This window comes from Carassius gibelio, chromosome B1, assembly GCF_023724105.1.
Source record: "Carassius gibelio isolate Cgi1373 ecotype wild population from Czech Republic chromosome B1, carGib1.2-hapl.c, whole genome shotgun sequence".
Classification (NCBI taxonomy): domain Eukaryota; kingdom Metazoa; phylum Chordata; class Actinopteri; order Cypriniformes; family Cyprinidae; genus Carassius; species Carassius gibelio.
In genome coordinates, this window is record NC_068396.1 from 12498665 (window position 1) to 12519151 (window position 20487).

Below are 20487 nucleotides of genomic sequence, written 5' to 3' on the forward strand. Positions count from 1 at the left end.
GTGATGGACTGGAGTTGTATGGATTGTGATGTTTTTATCATCTGTCTGGACTCTCATTCTGACGGCACCCATTTACTTCAGAGGATGTTATGCTTAATTTATCTAAATCTGTTCTGATGAAGAAACAAACTCATCTACCATCTTCAATGGGTGTGAAAATATTCAGAAAATTTTCATTTTTTGGGTAAACCACACCATTTTTTTTGCTAAACCTCTTACAGATCCTGTAAAGCTACGAGCACAACTATAAGTGTGTGAAAGATATAGAAGAGTCTAACCTGCATTTAGACACTACAGATCCAACAGCTTTCAACAGCTCTTCCTGTGGATATACAATACATTAGACTTCAGAGGCCACAAATACAGCAAAGAAAGAAAACGGGTAAAAACAAACCACTGAGATCATGTTTGTCTGCTTCCAGAGCAGACAGCATTATTAATCCCTGCTCAGGTGCATAAAGTCTGTCCCCCAGCACAGATTTTGTGTATGTTACCTTCCCAGCCCAGGTGCGTCCTGCGAGCCCCTGCAGCAGTGCACTCAACACCATGCCCAGGTGAGGGGCCACCAGTGAGCCTGTTTGTTGCTTAGCAATAGTTGCCATGGCAGAGGCACCCTGAGCCTTCATCTTCCAGGACTGAGACTGCAGAGCCCTCTGAGTAACGGCTATGAGCTCAGTCATGTACAACCGGATTCCACCAAAGCTGCCTAAAAATACACAATAATCCAGAATTCATTCTCTCATCCTAGCCCTTAACACACACACACACACACACACACACACACACACACACACACATGTAATAGACAACCTTTTGGGGTCATTCATATTTTTATTAAACAAGGACACATTAAATGAATCAAAAGTGACAGACATTTATAATGCTACAAAAGATTTCGCTTTCATACAAATGCAGTTCTTTGAACTTTCTATTCAAAATAATTCTGAAAAAAATAAATATATCACAAAAATATTAAACAAAATAATAAATACTGAATGATTTCTGAAAGATCATGTGGCATTGCAGACAGGAGTAATGATGCTAAAAAATCTAGTTCTTCAAGGCCTGGGTATTGACTTTTCTAATTAGATCCAACTGTCTTCAGTTATATTATGTTTGACTCAACATTGTAACTAATATTTGCATAATGAAATCAAATAAAAATCTTACTTAAGATCTAAAAAAAAAAAAAAAAAAGTAAACTAATGCTAAAATGTTGAAGTCTAACATAACAATAGGGCTAGGTGATAAAAATAAATAAATAAATAAATAAACATTAACAATGATTTTTTTATGTTAAGTCTAGCAACATGAATAAATTACAGCATAAACAGCCCACCACAAAATAAAATCTTTACATATCCAAAGAAAAAACAAAAAGACCAGTGAGGGTTTGTTGGTTTTAAGAACTGGCTTCAGGTCGGGGTCAAAAATTAATGGAAGCTTGTAGTAAAAATTCCTCAAATTCAAGATAAGGGCCACAACTTACCCCTTCATAATTAATCAATCGATTAAGGCTGTCACAATTAACAAAAATACATGTTAAAATGAAATGTCTATGACTGCTCTTTACAACTTGTTTTTATTTTTTGCAGTGTCAAGCTTTATAACCAATCACACACAACTTAAGAATGCAAAGGCCAGAGTTGTTCAAATTAGTCTGTAAAAATAAATATGCACCAAAAAAAAAAAAAGCCTCCTTAAATGGAAAAGTTAATTTCTGACACTGCCATTCAAAAATGTTATGAATTAATCAGCAAAATTACCTTTTCCCATTCAAACTTTATACATCATAACCTACCGGGTACATGTTCCTGCCAGACCTCAGACCACAGGTTGGCCTCAGCACTTTCTCCTTTCTCTTCCTCAGGCTCCTGATGCATGCCCAGAAACGCCAGCGGCAGAGCCACTCCAGCATGAGCCTTCAACACATCAGGACTGTAGTGACTGATGGCATGAACCACCAGACAACATGAGGACTTGTACAGTGCCTCTGAAAATGACAGAAAAAAAAAAATCACTTTACAACCTAGACAGCATGAGAATTTACATTCTTATTTTTCAAGAGAAATCCTCTTCATTAAATGACAGTTCACCCATAAATGAACATGGGGTCAGCGTTAACTTGTGTCATCTTTTGTGTTCAACCAAAGAAAGTCAAGTCATATGGGTTTGGAAGACCATGGGCACATTCATATTCGAGTGAACTATTCCATTAAAATCCTCATACCCTCTTTTTCCAGGTACCAGGTGCTCAGTTTCTGCAGAAGCTTCTCAACACTGCCGTCTTTGGCCGTCTGATGGGGAAAACAAGAGTATTGTTTTGTAACTCTGTTGTTGCTTTAGGTTCAACTGAAATATACATTCAGGTATGTTCTCATACCCTGACCAGATGTCCAATGGCAAAGGCAAATGACTTCTGAATGACGCTACTACGGTCATTAATCCCATTTAGGAGTGAACTCATGAGTTTACCTGTGGGACAAAATATGCCCAATCACATATCAGGGAGTACAAATGTACAAAACATTGCAACTCCTCTATTCTGTCAGTATGTGTTACCTGAATATGGTGTAAGATCTTGAGGGCACTGTACTGTCAAGGACACAATCACACTGGCACATCCTCCCTACAATTGTACATACAACTGTCAGTCTCTGTGTAAATGTGGGGAGATAATACTGAGCAGGATGTGTACCTTGGTTCCTAGTCCGATTCCACTCTTTAGTAGCTCACAAAGTTTTGGAACAAGCTCTCCTAACACAGACACATCCAAGTGTTGCAGACACTAAAAACCACAAATGCAGCTCACATAAACATTGGAGTAAAAAAAAAAAAAACACCCAACAACATTGAATGCTTTTTTTAATTACCCATTTGGAATGCAGCTAATGCATCATTTGGACAAACTTGTTGTGTCTTACCATATTAATGGTTTCCATCATAGGAGAAGACTTGGCTGCACTTAACCTTGCAGCATCCATTGCACTCTGACACACAAGGAAATGTGAAAACAATACGTTAATTACGTACAAGACGTGTAAAGTCTATTCTGCTAATATCACCAAAAGGAATAAAAATAATGATTGTTTTCAAACGCTCTCAAACTCACACTACTTGAAAAGGAAAATAAAATGAAATAATTTTTAAGTCCTTTATGTTGTTTATTTGTCTATGTGGTGTTTGTAATTAGCTTTTAGACAAACCACGTGCCAATCCATAAAATCACCACCATTGCGGAGTATTTTCTTCTTAAAACTAGTTCACCAAATGCTGTCCCAGAAACACGGTTTGAAACAGCCCTCGGTTTTCTACATCATAAAATTCAATAACCAATCACGTCAAGGGATAGATTCCTATCATTAGCATATCCCTCTCTCCATACAAATGTGGCATGCATAGAGATCACATGCAAAATCCGCATATAGTAAATGAGGCAAGGGTGTATAGTTACATTCAAGCTATTTACAGGCATGAGAAAATTATTTTCACAAGTAAACACATGTAAATATGAATTTTTTTAATGCTCAAATCTGATTTTAAGGGATACAATTTTTGACTACAGTGGAACTTTAATGTATTATTTTATTATTATATGCAACTAACATTTTAAATAATTTAAAAACACATTTAAAGAATGTCTATTTATTTGTCACTCTGAATAAATTTGGATAAGGATTTACTATTATTTTTGTTGTTGTTCACATTTCTTATGTACTGTTTATTTTAGTGCAGTCGAATGATTAATCGCAATTAATTGCATACAAGATAAAGGTTTTTGTTGGCATTATATATATCTGTGTTCTGTGTATAAATACACATTTTCTGAAATGTATACATGCATGCATATTTATATATACATATATAATAATAATAAATAGACACAGCACACATACATATGTAAACAAAAACTTTTTTTATATGCGATTAATCATTTAAAAACACTAGTTAATTTAATAATATTTATTTATTAGATGAAGTTTGCATCACTGATTCTTTTATGCTTTGCTGCTTTGAAAGGATCTCTATTGTATGAAGCCCGATATAAATAAAATAACTTTACACCTAGTTTACTCCATGTTAGAGTAGATGATCACAGAGCTGCTCACCTTCTCCTGCTCTGTGGCTCTCAGACTGAGGTAGTTGAGCACCTGTGGTTCCAGCACGCTCAGGGCCTCCAGCAGAGCCGGGATGAGTCGAGGAGCATGGGGCTTTAGACGGCTGCCTGCGGTCTTACTGATCTTCACTAGAGTTTGGATACTAAAACAAAGCAATACTCAAGACTTTTACCTTGAATATAAAATTTAATTTAATAGGTTTGTGTGCATGTGGCTGGTATGTTTTCTTACCTGAGAGTGCGCACTTCGGTTACATTGCTGACAATGCCTTTGTCCAGTAGAGTTGGCAACAACACAGCCACTGTCCTCTGAGCAGCAGCACCTGTTGATTCACACATGCGCACACACACCTATTGGACAAACACACATGCGTCAGTTAGCGGTGCCGTCTCAAGAGTGGAAAATCATTGGGGTATCCAGAATTCATCGCTGCAACTCACTTTACTGAGAGTCTTTAGAGTCAGATCTGCTGCCTTACGGACTGACTCCTGCAACAGGAAACAAATAAGACAAGCTGCAGGTTACAAGCAAAGCACACACAAAGCGTTGCAAAACATAGAAAAGCTTTTTATTTCTCACCTTTATATCATCCAGAACCCGAAACAGAGTCTCCCAGATTTCTGACAAGCGCTCAAGGATTTCATCTGCCTGTCTTCCACGAATCAGATCATTCAAAGCCAAGCAGCTGAAAAAAAGGGGTCTGATGATTTAAACCCAATCTAGACTGGAGGAAATCAAGGTATATCCAGATACGTTACCTTGACTCCCGCACCCTCCACATATTACTAGTGAGGTTGGAAATTACATCTTGAAGAATTTCCTTAAAATATTTCTCCACCTGCCAAAAACAGACACAATTTATCTGTAATAACAATACAGTGTCCCTTATATATTTTAAGCAGTGTAAATCATTATTCGAAGAAATAATAATATCTTACAATGGTTTTATCTGTGACGAGAGCATCCCAGATGCTAGTCATGGCCTGTCTAATGGCCAGGTTGGGGTCAAACTGGTATCTATAGAGACGGGGAACCAGCTGAGGCAGGAAAGGAGCCAGCTGCTCACCTGCTTTGGCTGCAATAATGTTAAACCCAAATGCTGCTCCCTACAGCACAAGAGGAGTCAATGATCATTGCAAAAAAGGCTCTCAACCATAAGTTACCAAAGTCATAAACAATCACATTATGGTTAATACAGCTTACCTTCCTGGAATTCCACATGGCATGGTGATTGGCAAGATTCATGAACTTGTAAACAAGATCTGGTTGGTTTAGATCACTAGCCAATGCACAGAGCTCCTTGTAGGTGGAGAGTCCTTGTCTACCAAAGTAAAAGATCAAAACAAAACATGATGAAAGAAAACATCCACTCTAGTAATCTCATTAAAATGTTTAATTCTCATATCTGTGAATTCGTACTCCCTAAAATGGTTCTAAACAATCTGAAATATAAGTGAACTAAAAGCAGCACATACCCATCAGGTGATTTGCCAAGTGCCTCCCCCTGGAAGACTTCAGTGTCCTCTGAGACGGCATGTTTGGCTCTAAAAACATAAAATCTCACAGATATCAAAAAAATTGCACACGATATTCTGTTATGTAACTTACTGAAACATAAAAGTTCAGATACTGAACTGAATCTAATTAGTAGTCAATATAGAGTAACTGCTCTATGTTCTGGGGCTTGGTAAATTTTAGTAATACAATATACCACAAACCATAATCCAAAAGTTAATAATAATGAAAGGAACCAGGAATAAGCTGTTTTTTTTTTTTAATACCTTTTACCAGTCATGAGTGTTTCCACAAGGGTCGATACCAATTCCTGTTGATCCTGTTCTCCTCCCAGCTCATAAACCAGCCCGAGTCCTTTAGACGCCACATCTTGGCTGAGTTCTACACACACAGATCATCATCATCATCATCAAACCTAAAATCTCCCTGACTTTATATACCGGTACTGTCAAATGTGATGTGACCTTTAAAAGAGCAGTATCATAAGGAGCAGTGTGTGACTCACCATCTGGATCAGACAAGACAGAAATAAAGGCTGTCTGTATCTCCTTCAGATGAGACTATCACAGACAAAGAGAGAACATATACTTTGTCATGTCAATGTTTCTTTGTGTGTGTAAATGAGACTGGGAGTGAATTTCTGCATGTATTTACCTGGATTTCTTTGTGATGGCTGAGTTTCTTGACTAGAGACAGGAGCCATATGCAGGCAGCCTGCCGAACATGAGGGTTTGGACTTGGTATATACTTTGACAAGACAGAGCTCAACACCCAGGGCACTATATCATTATTCTTCACATCTGAAAAAAAAATTAAATAAACATAACAGTTTACTTGTCTTACTTTTTCAAAATCTGTGTTTTGGGCAAGTGTGAAAAAGATTCAAGCCCCATCGAAGCACACAGTTCCCTCTCTCACAAATACTTACTGTCAGGAGGGCAGTACTGCTCTTCTGTGCATGTCCACACATCTCGGGCAGCTCCAGAGCAGCTTCCTATAGCAGCATTAGTTAAAGCCTCTCCCACAGTAAACTGTAGCTCCACCTGCTTGGCCTAAAGAAACCCAACACAAACATATTTCAATATGAAATGTGAAGAAATGGACAAATGTTTTTTTGTGTGTTTTTTGTTTTCTCATTATGTTATTTATTTGATATGAATTCACTGAAATATAATGACAAAAGTAGAACTGTCAATTTGAAGTGTTAATTAAGTGTAAATAATTAAAACAAGTTATTCTTGCATTTAACTGCCCGGACCGCTACAGCATCTTTGCATGTTGTTGCTGACAAAATGATGCGTGATGATGACCGATTAAGTGATGTAGTCTATACAAATCCAGTTATATGCCCCTAAAATTCAAGATATGTCCAAACAAACGTGTATGGGATTTTGTCTTCTATTTATATCATATGATATAATGTAGTTTTTTTATATCATATGATATAATGTAGTTTTAAATGCAGAATTCGTGGTCTACATTTAACCCATCCAAAGTGCACACACACACAGAGCAGTGAACATACACACACACACAGTGTGCTCACTAAACACAAAGTTAATATTGTTACATTTTAGACACAATTTTGTCAGTATTGTCTGTTTTTGCTTAAATTTGCCAATGAAATATAAATGGTTCCAAACAAAGCCACAGCAGAACAGCTCTGTGTGTCGGAGCAACACAGAACTATGTTTTTTTTTTTTTTTTTACTCAAATCTAAAGATAAAAAGACACTATAATTAGGCCTATACATAGTAAATAACATGTTATTTATAATCCACAATAAACAGTCTCATTTGTTTGTACTTTATTTTAAAGGAATGAAAGTTGTAATGTGATGTGTCATGAAGAGTGTCACAATATTACCTCTACCGAATCCATGAGGCCCTGCAGGATTTTCTTCTGGTGTGGGAATTCACCATCTCCCACTGGCAGGAACCCAAGAGTCTGGACGGCCCGTTCTTTCATCTAACAACACAAACAGCAGATGATCAGTACCATAAAACTAAAAAGCTTTCATTTCATTTTGGAAATCGATTTATGCAGAAGAGCTTATTTGAATGAAGAATATGAACATCAATAATACAACTTTAATAATTCTCTCGGCGTGTGAATTTTGTTTTACCTTGCCAGTCTCTTTTCCAGATGGGATTCTGGCAAGCAGGTTATCCACTAGACTGAGTTTAGTGAAGCCATTTCCATCCGCTGGTATCAGCAACGCACTGTTACGCCCAATCTCTCCCAGTGCTGTCACAGCAGCAACAGTCAACAGAGGAGATTCGCTATCCAAAAACAAACCTGCAGACAAACACATTGGTAGCCGTTTGTTTAACTAGGTAAATATACATTGTTTTTCATGCGGCAATAGTTAACTAATGAAACAAAAGTTTATTGCATTATTCAAGAACATCCCAATATCATAAGTTTTGTATGAAAACACTACGTTAAAAGGCATATACCGATGGTTTTTGTGGCCATAGCAATTAGTTCGTCATTTTCTTTGGGCGTGGGCTCAGTAGGCATTAGGCTCCGCCTCTTATTCATGTATCTGCCCACCATGTAGCCCAGAGCCAAGATGGCACCATGCTGAGTCTCAGGACTCTACATTTAAAAAATAAATAAATGCATAAATTAATAAATACAAAAACCCCCGAATACATTTCTATATTAGAAAAAAAAAAAATCTGAATTTATAATTTTACACATACATGTGTGTCTTTAGTTGTCTTAATCAGGTTTTGTACAGCAGTTCTAAGTTCATTTCCAGACATAGTAGAGACAACTACGGCATAAAGTTGTGCTGCCAGTTCACGCATGTCTTCTTTATTAGTATTCATGAGACCCTGCAAAGCAAACATAATTAATTAACAAAATGACATTTTTAGTCAGTCTCCATTCCAGAGGATATAATACAAAACACACTGTTAAAAGTCAGTCACAGGATCCTTCAGAAATTATTCTAAATGTGCTGATTTGAGCTCAGACTTCTCTTTTTATCATCAATAGTGAAAACATTTGTGCTGCCTAAATCCTTTTGTGTAAACTGCGACACATTTTTTTCAAGATTCTCTGATGAACATTCAAAAGAACATTTATCTGAAGTCAAACATATTCGTAACATGTTAAAGCCTTCACTGTCACTTCTGATCAATTTAATGCATTTTTGCTGAACAAAAATAATTGATTCTAAAAATAAATACATTCTGGTAACACTTTATTTTAAGGTGCCCTTATTACATGTTACATGTACCTAATTACAATAAACTATGAATAATTACATGCAAATAACCCTAAGCCAAACCCTGATCCTAAACATAACCATGTAGTAAGTACATATAGGTATAATTAAACTAACAACGACACCTTCAAATAAAGCGTAACCAAATATCTTACTGACAGTAGCAGAAATATAATGTAAAATAATAATTACTTTAATCCAGTCGATTTTGTCTATAAAGTTGGGGGTAAGTTTCTCTGGGCACACAGAGACCACTTCCAAGAGACTGTACATCACTGGGATACCTGAATTAGAGAATAAGGCCACATCATCAGATCACAACTAAATTAATAAGACAATCCACTTTATCCATTTCCTGCAGATTAGGTTCTACATATTAAATAGATTACATATATAAAGTATACCCCATACATAAATAATCTTACTGCCCAACCATCTTAGAAACCATAATTTGTAAACTCTTCACCTCCTACAGCTGACAGCAGCTGTTGCAGTAAGTTCATGTAGACATGAACTGAACTGGCCTCCCCTCCTTTAGTGGCTGAGGAAGAAGAAGCTTCACTGGACAATAACGACTGAACATAACGTCCAATAAGAGGAGCATCATCCTGCATGTCCATCAGGCTCTGAGATGTGGATGTGGCACCAGCACTATAAGCTAAACACATTCTAAGATAAAAAACTATCTGTGGAAACAAAAGAGCATATGTTCAAGTGAAAATACATGCTGTATGTAAACACAATATTGAAAGAATTCTTAAAATTAAAGACTTGGAGAGGTCAGTTTACCTCTCCAAATGTGGCAGGATTAAAAGGCAACGTGGAAGCTCCAACAATGTATTTCGCAGGAGTCTTCAATCTCTGTGCAGCCTATGACACAAAATAACAAAGGGTCAGCCTCTATTATTAAATAAGATGGTAGTTCTCACCTAGTTTGCTAATAAAAATCGCTACACAAAACACAGTGGGATCAGCAAAAAAACACATTAATGCAAACAAACCCATATTTATTTATAGACTGGGTCATAACTGGGATGCGTAACGATGCATGATTATATAATTACTTGCATTTAATTATTTGCATTTAGCATTAGAACAGACTCATTTGAGGTCATAAGACACCTCAGTCATTAACAAATCAAAACACCACACCTTTTCTTGGATGTAGCTGACCATCTCAGGGAATGACGGCATGGGCCTCGATCCCTCTTTCTCGGTCTTTGTAGAGGGGAGAGACCTAAGTGCTCGCCGAGCCTCCCCAGACACCTCCTCACGACTGGAGACACAGGCCATATGATGTACATCTTTAATGACAACGCTTATTTGAAAACCTGAACTCCAGGAAGTGTAGAAATACTCACGGATCTCCTGCAGCAAGCAGTAAGAGATATCTAGAGGCTACATGATCAGGAGCAAACACGGTGCTGGCAAATTTCATCGCTACTTGGCGCACCTGTACCTCCGGCTAACACAAAGCCATACACAACAGAACATTACACACTGCAAATTATTATTATTTGATATTTATTCATAGACTCAAAATTGGATTTAATAACTTGCTGTATCGAAGATGAATTGTGTAATTTCATATTTAGTATTGTCATTTTTGTTTGTTCCTTCTAGATGCTTGTAATAAGGCAGCTTGCAATAATAACAAACCTTTGTGATATATGCAGCCACAAGTGCTTCCATTAGGTTCAGAAGTGCCCCCTGAAGATTAGCATACGCTCCCACCATCATCGACAAGGCCTCTTGAATGGCCAATCGAACATCAGCATCCTCCTGTTTCTATTGTGAGAAAGATTTTTTTTTTTTACAACAGGTCACATACTAATAACTGGATAACTACTCTATAAAATGTATATTAAACAAACCTTGCACATGGACTCAAAAAACTGCTGTACCAATGCAATGTCTTTTGTGAAAAGCTGAGGCATTCGACTATTATGGCAATGAGGAAAGAGGGAAAAATACATTTGACACATTTTAATTACTATTAAACTTACATTATATACAATTACATTTTAATATATTATTTACAGAAATATATTAAGTTATCAAATTACCTTGAAAGTTTTCCAACAGCAGAATAGGCCAGACATAGTAGTTTGGGGTCCTAATAATAAAATAAGAAATTAAGGTCATTTTGACGGATACTTCTGAAAAAGACCAAATTTGAGTTATAACTAAAATCGAAATTGTTCAGCATGCGTTCACACCTCTTTATGTTCATTAATAAGCTTGGTAAGTCCATTCAGCAGCATCAAACCCAAAGGTTTGTTGGTATCAGGGCACCTTCAGATTAAACACAATTATTTTCAACTCATCTGATGCAAATGCACACAAAATAGGAAAAGCACTTCAACTACTGGTTTAATACATGGTTCTAATATTGCAACCTATTCAACATTATTTGTATAGTAGTAAACATTATTTTCCATGTGATTTTCACTTGACACTTACACCATACAGATATGATGTACAAACTGCAGAGTGAGGGACAGAAGTTTGTTGTTGGTGTTTGCTCCAAAAAGTCCATCATAGACAACCTAAACAAACAGACAATCACTGTAATGAACAATCTTTGAACAAGTTAGGAGATATTACTTGCCTGCTGCCCCTATTAGTCTCTTTCAACATGCATCTCAGCTGCATTCAATTTCATTCTATCAAAGGTTATCTCTCTGACCTGTATATTAGAGGGAAAGCACTCAGCAGCCAGTCTAGAGCGGAGAAAATGAGGCAGGATCTTCATCTTGACTCTAGTGCTGACTGGCTCATGCTTTAGCTCCTGTTTGACTGTGGCATTCTGGGTAAAAACACAAACATTATGTAGAACACCTTACTTGATATAAAAGTCAATTGCTTTATGTGTATGACTATACTTACTTTAGTTTTGAGTGGAATATCACCCAGGTAAACTTTATACATTTTGTTGATAATGAGTGGATTGTTCCAGTCAATAATGCTGCAGTATGAAACGACACAAAAGATTAGTTTCAATATCAAGACCTTGTGATTTAATATGACATACCAGTACAGAAAGCCTCACCTCTGCTTGCTTTTCAGTTCAAGATCAGCCGCTGTGGCGACACTGTGTCGGGTGTCACTTGAAGCCACAACTAAGTGAATGACTGTTTCAACCTCAGGCACCTGCTCTGCCTCGATGAACTTCACAATTCCCAATTTACACTGCAAACACAATGATGAACAGGTTACTCAGTGAAGAGTCAGAAAGGGTAAACTGGTCATTTCAGTTCATTCAATTTTGAACAGTGGACAGAAATAAAGCAAAACATCTTCCATTTAAAACAACAAATATGCTCCAACATATTATCTTAGCAACCTCACCTGCTCCAGTTGCTCGGGACTCCACTGAGCTTCTCCAATGATTCTTTTAACTGCATAAACACTCATTCCTGGAGGAGGCTGAGGGAGACCTTGTGCTGACGTGGCTCCTGCTCCAGATCCCCCTTGTGGAGATGACGGAGCCGGACGACTTGGAGGCTCATTTAACACAAACCTTGATACAATTTGAAAAATAGGGTTAATAGGAATTACAAAATCAGCATTAACATAACCAATTACAATTACCACCTCACATACCCATATGGCATCAGAAGAACATCAAGCATGAACTCCAAGAGGAGTTGTACAGTTTTGGGCCTCTCCGTCAGGACAAATGGGGAAGCTTTAGATGGCTCTGATGGATATTTCATGTGATACAGTGTAGGGATCAGCAGGTGCATTAGACTAGAGGGAGAAGGCAAAGACATAACATTTAATGCATGTGTAAATATTAATATAGAAATATGTATATATAAAATTTAATGCTTTTATTCAATTTATAATCCTTGTATTATATTTCTTAAACAAAATTATATTTCTAGAATTCTATAAGAACTAAGTTGCATATATATATATATATATATATATATATATATATATATATATATATATTAGGGCTGGGGAAGTCAACGCGTTATTGCATTAACACCAACAATTATTTTAATCGCACGTTAACAGAGTTTTTTTTTTTTTTTTTTTATATGAAAGTCTGTTGCTCACTGGCTCTGAAAACACATACAGACAAATCATGGATCACAGGAGGGGATGCTTCCAATCAAATTATTTAGGCCTAGCATCAACATTAACAAACCACTGTTCACTGTTATTTTTAACAGAAAATAATGTAATGAGCTCGCAATCATTACTTTAGAAGTTGGAAATAAGAGGAGTTTCCGATAGCACGCTCTCGCTCAACAAAGTGGAGTGAAACGTTTTGTTAACTTTGTGGCTTATTATTTTGAGTCATATGGGATGCGGTAACACACATTCCTCTCACAATATACTGCTTCAAAGATTTATTGCTTTTGCTGCTCAGAAATATTCACGCAATCATGCAGTATGTATCAGAAGATCTGCACTCCGGCGCTATCACTCACTGATCTAAAGGTGCTTATCATATAATTAGAATATCATCAAAAAGTTGATTTATTCCACTAATTCCATTTAAAAAGTGAAACTTGTATATTATATTCATTCATTAAACACAGACCGATATATTTCAAACAATTTGAATATTACTTAAGACCAATAGAAATCTTGGCACTCCAAACCATCACTGACTGTGGAAACTTTACACTGGACCTCAAGCAATGTCTTTTTCCAGACTCTAGGACCCTGATTTCCAAAGGAAATACAAAATTTACTTTCATCAGAGAACATAATATTAGATCACTCCGCAGCAGTCCAGTCCTTTTTGTCTTTCGACCCAGACGAGATGCTTCTGACGCTATCTATTGTTCAAGAGTGGCTTGACACAAGGAATGTGACAGCTGAAACCCATGTCTTGCATACATCTGTGCGTAGTGGTTCTTGAAGCACTGACTCCAGCTGCAGTCCACTTTTTGTAATTCTTCCCCACATTTTTTAATGGGTTTTCTTTCACAATTTTCCCGGGTGCTGTTATCCCTATTGCTTGTACACTTTTCTTTCTACCATATCTTTTCCTTCCCTTCACCTCTCTATAATGTGCTTGGACACAGAGCTCTGTGAACAGCCAGACTCTTTTGCAATGACCTTTTGGACAACAGTCAACTAGCCTACAGAACTAGACTGAGAGACCATTTAAAGGCCTTTGCAGGTGTTTTGAGTTAATAAGCTGATTAGAGTGTGGCACCAGGTGTCTTCAATATTGAACCTTTTCACAATATTCTAATTTTCTGAGATACTGAATTTGGGATTTTCCTTAGTTGTTGGTTATAATCATCAAAATTAAAAGAAATAAACTTTTGAAATATATCAGTCTGTGTGTAATGAATGAATATAATATACAAGTTTCACTTTTTGCATGAAATTATTGAAATCAACTTTTTGATGATATTCCATTTATATGACCAGCACCTGTTTATCTCTTCCAACCGAGCCAGGGACTGCTAAACGGAACGATCACAGTAGTCAAAAGAAACAGACTTTGGGGGTCAAACTCCCTCCGTCATGGTTAAGATTGCCTAGTGTGAACACAGCCTAATTATTCTCCCACATGCTGCACACACAAGTCTCTACCTGCACATCAAGTTTTGTCCCACACCGCACTCTGCTGTGATGGGTCCCACGATGGTGCAGGTCTCTAATAGTAAGGTGCCTGTTATAATATTATGATCAAGGGTCTGGACACGAAGCATAACTTGTTTTTCTATAACAAACTATTAAATATTTTATAGAAAAACATTAATGTCTTGGCAGTGACAAATAGCTTGTTTCATATTAAATTTAATTACATTAATGTTAGAATTTAAGATTTAGGCTTACAATAAATATTTTAATTGCTACTATGTGAAAGGAACATTGCTGTAAAAAGCACCTTATTTGTTTCAAGTGTTTGCAAACCAAAAGTTATTACACTTTTGTTCATATATCAGTAGGTCTACTTTTAAATTAAAAAAAAAACTTTTGAATGCAATAATTAGTTGTGTGCATGAAAATGTGATTAAATCGCAGACAATAATGCAATTAATCGTAATTAAAGATTTATAGTGTTGCCCAGCAGCCAGCACTAAAAATATATATACATCATGGTTTCCAAAAAATTAAGCAGCTATTTTCACCATTGATGAGAAGAATTTTATTTTTAATAGCACATTAGGACTGCCCTTCAGTTTCAGTGAAGATACATAATAATTTACCCTGACCATTCTGTACACTACACTGTTTGACTTTGGTAAAGATCAGGGCCTGCATTCATGAAATGATTTGGGTCGGTCACAACCTTCTATATGCAAAGTGATCACACAAACAATTACTTTATTGTGTCACCATTCATTTCCTATTAAATACATTAAGTACAACATTAAAATCATGGTAAATAAAAAATAAGAGATATATAAACATATATAAAGTGTCTGTGAAAGAGAGTATAGAAAAACAGGAAAAATTATGCCTGTAATTTCATAGTTGAAGGCTTATAACAGACCCTTCACTTAAAAGCACTCTTTTATTTTTTTCTTGGTTAACCAACCAATCTATCACAGTCTTCAAAAGACTGTGTTGTATCTAGCAATGGGGTCAGCCCCACCTCCTCAATAAGATGAAAGTTTTTGTGTTTTCCTCACTCAGAGGTGCTCTGAGATTGGCCCTGAATCACTGTTAACCTAAGACTCCTACATAGAAATACTAAGCTAAATTAGGAGCATTCTTAGAGAAATCTCAGAAGCTTTCAGAATACAGGCCCAAGTGACATTTTATGATCAGTTAATGCAGAAAAACAACCAGTTAACAGACTTAGAAAAAAAAAAGTTAATTAAAATGTCAGAAATGCAAGAAATCTTATTTATATAAATTCTCTCCAATTAAAATTTAAATCCAGATTCTTCACATCATCACCAAATCTGTATATTCTGAAAGATCAAGGTGACACTGAAGACTTGAGTAATGCTGAAAAATAGGCTTTGCCATCACAGGAATCAATTAAATATAAATGGAATTAGAAAATATAATAGTATTCCACAATGATACTGTTTTTACTGCGTTTTTAATCAAATAATTGCAGCCTTGCTGAGCATAAGAAACTTATTTTAAAAAATATTACAAATTCTTTCTGAACCCAAACTTTTAAACAGTTGTATATATATATTCAATAATAAATACATTTCATTAGACAATATTTTATCATATACTATAAATGTGTTTATAACCAGCTACGTTTTACCTTAATAAAAACAACATTGTTTAATTTCAAATGAAGCTGAAACGAACCTGTCCTGTTGAGGCTGAGGCTTGCCCTCCATGGCGGTGAGTAGAGTAGGTGCAAGCTCACACTGTTTGGATACCTCCAACCTAGGATAGCCCATCTTAATGTAGATGATTGTGAAGTTCTGCCAACACAAACATAGTCATGACAATAAAAGTAAAGTTCTTACTTCATAATATGGGAATATATTCAGCATGAAATGGTGACATCTCAAAGGTACTGGCAGTGGGGATGGTAACATGTGGGGAATGGGATACGAACATACCGTGACAAAAGATGCAGCAGCAGGGTCCTGATACTGAACCAACAGTGTCTCTACAGGAAGCTGAATCATGGGTCGACTCTTTATCCTTTTGTTTAGGTGTACCAGCAACTCCATAACCTGGAGAGGGCAATAACAAAATCCAGTTCTTTAAAAGATCTTCTTTGAAATTATTCTCATGGGTCCTATTATGCATCCCTAGAGGAATGACATTAATAATGTTTTTAACTTGCATCTCTTACATTAAACACACAAAAAGGCATTCATTTCTTCTATTAACCTTGTATTGGTTTTCAAATGTAACAAACCCAGAGATCTTGAAGCAACACAGGGACTCCCATCAACACTTTATTAAAACTTCCATTAAAAACATTAATTAATAATTTTCACAAATTTTGTAATACGCAAAAGGTAATTCTGTATAGACCTTGGGTGAGCAGCCATCTTTTGAATTTTGTCTTTGAATTTCCATTTTTGCAGTGGCTCTAGTCTATAGCATCAATATAATTAGCTTGTGAAGTAGATTTACTTAGTGTAGAGTAAACAAAATTTATCATGTAAATTGTAATGTTCAAAGCAGATGTAATAACAAATGTCAATAAACTGCAAAGATTATTAAAATGAGCAGTTCATTCATCAATTTGTACGACCAAACCTGCACGCTACGGAAATACAAACCGAAATACAGAAAACAACAAGTGCAGCACTCAAAAGGGCAGGGCTACATCTATATTTGAACCATTTAGAACATGTGAATGCATGAGTTTAAGATCCATCTTTTCACACTGATGGCAACAGATATAATTATGTGCAACAACTACAAAGACTAAAAACATTCACATGTATTCAAGAATAAAACAATGCATGAAGAATTTTTGAACAGGGTGATATGCAAGTTTTCTCTTATAATATTTAAATGTTTTTTTTTTTCCTTTCAGAACCGCTCTTCAGAAGCTACAGATGCTGTTTCAAAGAAGATTATAATTAGAAGTGTCAGAAATGCAATAATATTATATTATATGTACTTTATTCCACAAAATTGAAAATTCTGATTCTTTGCTATGAACAGTTTTCTTTTTCTCACACACTTACTTTCTTGCGAACCCCCTCTTGCACACTGGATAGTTTGAGGAGGACAGGAGGCAGGAATTTGGATATAATATCCTGCAACTGCTCGTCTGTTTCTGCATGACCCAAGCGTAAAAACACACGCTCCAACTGGTCTATAATGGACAACAATGAAAAGCCGGAACGTAAGTTGCAGATACAGGGTTCAAAATAAGAAGGTCTAAATGATATATTTTTAAATTGATTTGAATGGAAAAAAATCTCACATACTTCCTATATGATCACAGGTCAATTATAAGAAGCTTATATTTTAGTTAAATCGATTTATTAAATTGAACCTGAGAATTACTGCAATGCATCCATGTCCCTTGCATAAGTGCATTTTACCGGCTCTCTATAAATCAGTTTACACTAAAAATATTTAACAAGCTTGCAATGAACAACAGAAGATAAGAATGACTGTAAAAACATATGAACGGTAAATTTAAACGCTATAATCGCTGACGTTAGTTGGTTAGCCTGTGATCTGAATAGCCTCACTGCTAACCGACGTAACGGTTATCATCTACTACATACTTATTTCTCACGATGTCAATAAATGACAACCAGACCAGGACCACTATGACATTTAGATAACGCTATTTTCACGGTAAAAGGAAGATGTAGTGTCCGCTAATTTAGAAAACCCTAAAAGAGGTACTTTCATTTTGGAGCATGACTGAGCATTGGGCCTCTGTAAGCAAATACTAGCCGGCTAACTTAGCTGCCAAACTGATATTCTCTTTACAAATATTTACTTATGTAGCTACAGATAGACAAACAGACAGCACTGTGAACTCAATCTTCATATGAGTGACAAATAATGAAGAGGGTATTGAAAACAATTATGCAGTAATGAAGAAATAACGCATGTAGAATGAGATAAACTTACTGAGCTCGTCCTGTGCAGCCATGTTTGAACTGAAGTCACCACCAACAGCAGCACTGCCACTCCTGTAGAGACAACACCTCTCTCTCTCTCTCTCTCTCTCTCTCTCTCTCTCTCTCTCTCTCTCTCTCTCTCTCTCTCTCTCTCTCTCTCTCTCTCTCTCTCTCTCTCTCTCTCTCTCTCTCTCTCTCTCTCTCTCTCTCTCTCTCTTCAGTTCTATTAAGCTTTATTAGCGTGACTGTTTAACACAATGTTGCCAAAGCATATTTAAAACAACAGATAATAAAATCATAACTCTCTTGTTGAAATTAATTTCATTACTATTTTAAAAAGCTGATTAACTTCATACTATGAAAAATGGTACAAAGCAAATAAAACTGTTTTCTAAATTAAGAAGATAAACACATTTGACAAAGGACCTTATTATGCAAAATAATTGTTATACAAATATTTAAACATATTAAAACCTCAATTATTTTTGAGCTTATTTAACCCTGTATGGTCTACTTTATCATAATCAATACATCATCAAATATTTGCTGAGAAATCTGTAAAAATCCTCTATGGGCATTCTGCCTGGGATTGATTGTTTATACTTGTTTATACTTGTTTAGTTTGTAAATATCTTTTAGTATCATTCTAAAAATGGTCCAACATTAGGTTGTGGTAACGTAAGAATCAGAATCTGAATCAGAATCAGGTTTATTGCCAGGTATGTTTACACATACAAGAAATTTGTTTTAGTAACAAGCTCCACAGTGCAATAAAAAGACAGTGACAAGACAAGACAGAGAGAGGAAAAATAATAATAATATACAAATAGACAAAATAGACAATGTACAAAATAAACAATTTTGTATGTACAGGTATGTTATGTGCACATTTGAAATGTAAATAAGTATGTGTGTTAAATGTACAATAGTGTTATGTGTTCCATGTTTCAAGAATATATTTTATATTGTTATTTCAATAACAATATCAGTTTCAAGAACATTTAATGAACTGAAACAACTTTACATTATCCATACATCATTTTAGGAAAAAAAAAAGACTTTTGCAGTTTATTTGTAATTCTCAGTCATTACTGTTTTGCATTGAATGGTTTGCCCTCCAGTGCAGAGCTTTTATTATAAAACTAAGCAAAAATATAATCTTACTAATATATATTTTTCTGAGATATAGTGACAAGTTGATAACTGATATAAATTTGCACTCTATGTAAGTATTCTGCAGTACTGTTATACTACAAATTTGTTGGGTTTACGTTATAAGCTACCTGTATTTCATCTTTTTGGCAAAGTTCCATAATTTTTCCATAATTTAGCTCAGTTTGTGCCTCTGAATTTTTTTCTTCCATGAGAATGACCACTAATTTCTAATAATATCTTTAATACTTTATGGTCACAAAACCCTGATGTGTCAAACACAAAACATGACACAAACTTTCCCAAATGTGAGTAAGTGTGGTCAAAAGTTTAAAAAAACTGTTACATTAAAAATATGTATTTTTTTCTATTTTTTTACTATTAGACTTTTACTTCTTAAAATTGACAAAAAAATTATAGAGAGCCTTCTGATAAAGTCTATAAATTGACATCACAAATTCAATTTAATTCAAGTTTATTTGTATAGCGCTTTTTACAATTAAAATCATTACAAAGCAACTACAGAAAATTACGTTTCTACAATATTAAGTAGTAGCTTATAAATGGTCACTGTCAGTTTGTGTGCATATGACAGGATTTTTCAGAAAAATTTATACAAGACGTAGTCAGCCAGACGATGAACATTATTAACAGTAGTTATTATATGATGCAGTCACACTTTTTTGTTAGCAATATTTGTTATATTTGTCAGTTCTGTTTGTTGATTTAGGGTTAGCATCATCTGGGTCCTCTGAGGGTCAGCGTCATCTCTTCTCAGGTGTTCTGGATCCAGACTGGAGCTTGTGTAAATCCTAGTTACCACAAAACATAGAAACAAATTAGAGACATAATTAGCGTAGCTGCTGTTTGAACAAAGTAAAATTAATTAGTTTAACCAAAGCTAAAGAATAAGAATGTGCATTTGATCAGATGCAATTGCAGTCACAATTTAAGAGATGCA

At 35.6% G+C, this 20487-nt stretch overlaps 1 protein-coding gene across 1 annotated transcript; it reads right to left on the reverse strand.

Annotated features, from left to right (window-relative positions):
• Positions 1 to 278: 278 nt before the first annotated feature.
• On the reverse strand, positions 279 to 18516 carry LOC127949166 (proteasome adapter and scaffold protein ECM29; the record flags this gene model as incomplete). The annotated part of the gene is given in 43 exon segments (XM_052546141.1): positions 279 to 322; positions 495 to 706; positions 1802 to 1993; positions 2231 to 2297; positions 2384 to 2475; positions 2563 to 2629; positions 2699 to 2788; positions 2925 to 2990; positions 4110 to 4260; positions 4350 to 4468; positions 4559 to 4606; positions 4698 to 4803; positions 4877 to 4956; positions 5057 to 5224; positions 5322 to 5439; positions 5594 to 5662; positions 5900 to 6014; positions 6139 to 6193; positions 6288 to 6433; positions 6562 to 6685; positions 7500 to 7601; positions 7759 to 7931; positions 8093 to 8234; positions 8342 to 8476; positions 9064 to 9155; positions 9338 to 9557; positions 9661 to 9741; positions 10024 to 10147; positions 10233 to 10336; positions 10531 to 10659; positions 10746 to 10812; positions 10938 to 10987; positions 11091 to 11166; positions 11335 to 11420; positions 11561 to 11680; positions 11761 to 11839; positions 11924 to 12063; positions 12223 to 12394; positions 12478 to 12624; positions 16129 to 16247; positions 16389 to 16505; positions 17478 to 17608; positions 18385 to 18516. Coding segments are annotated over 43 exon segments (4757 nt in total), but the record flags the coding sequence as incomplete, so codon positions are not given.
• Between the last annotated feature and the right edge of the window lie 1971 nt (positions 18517 to 20487).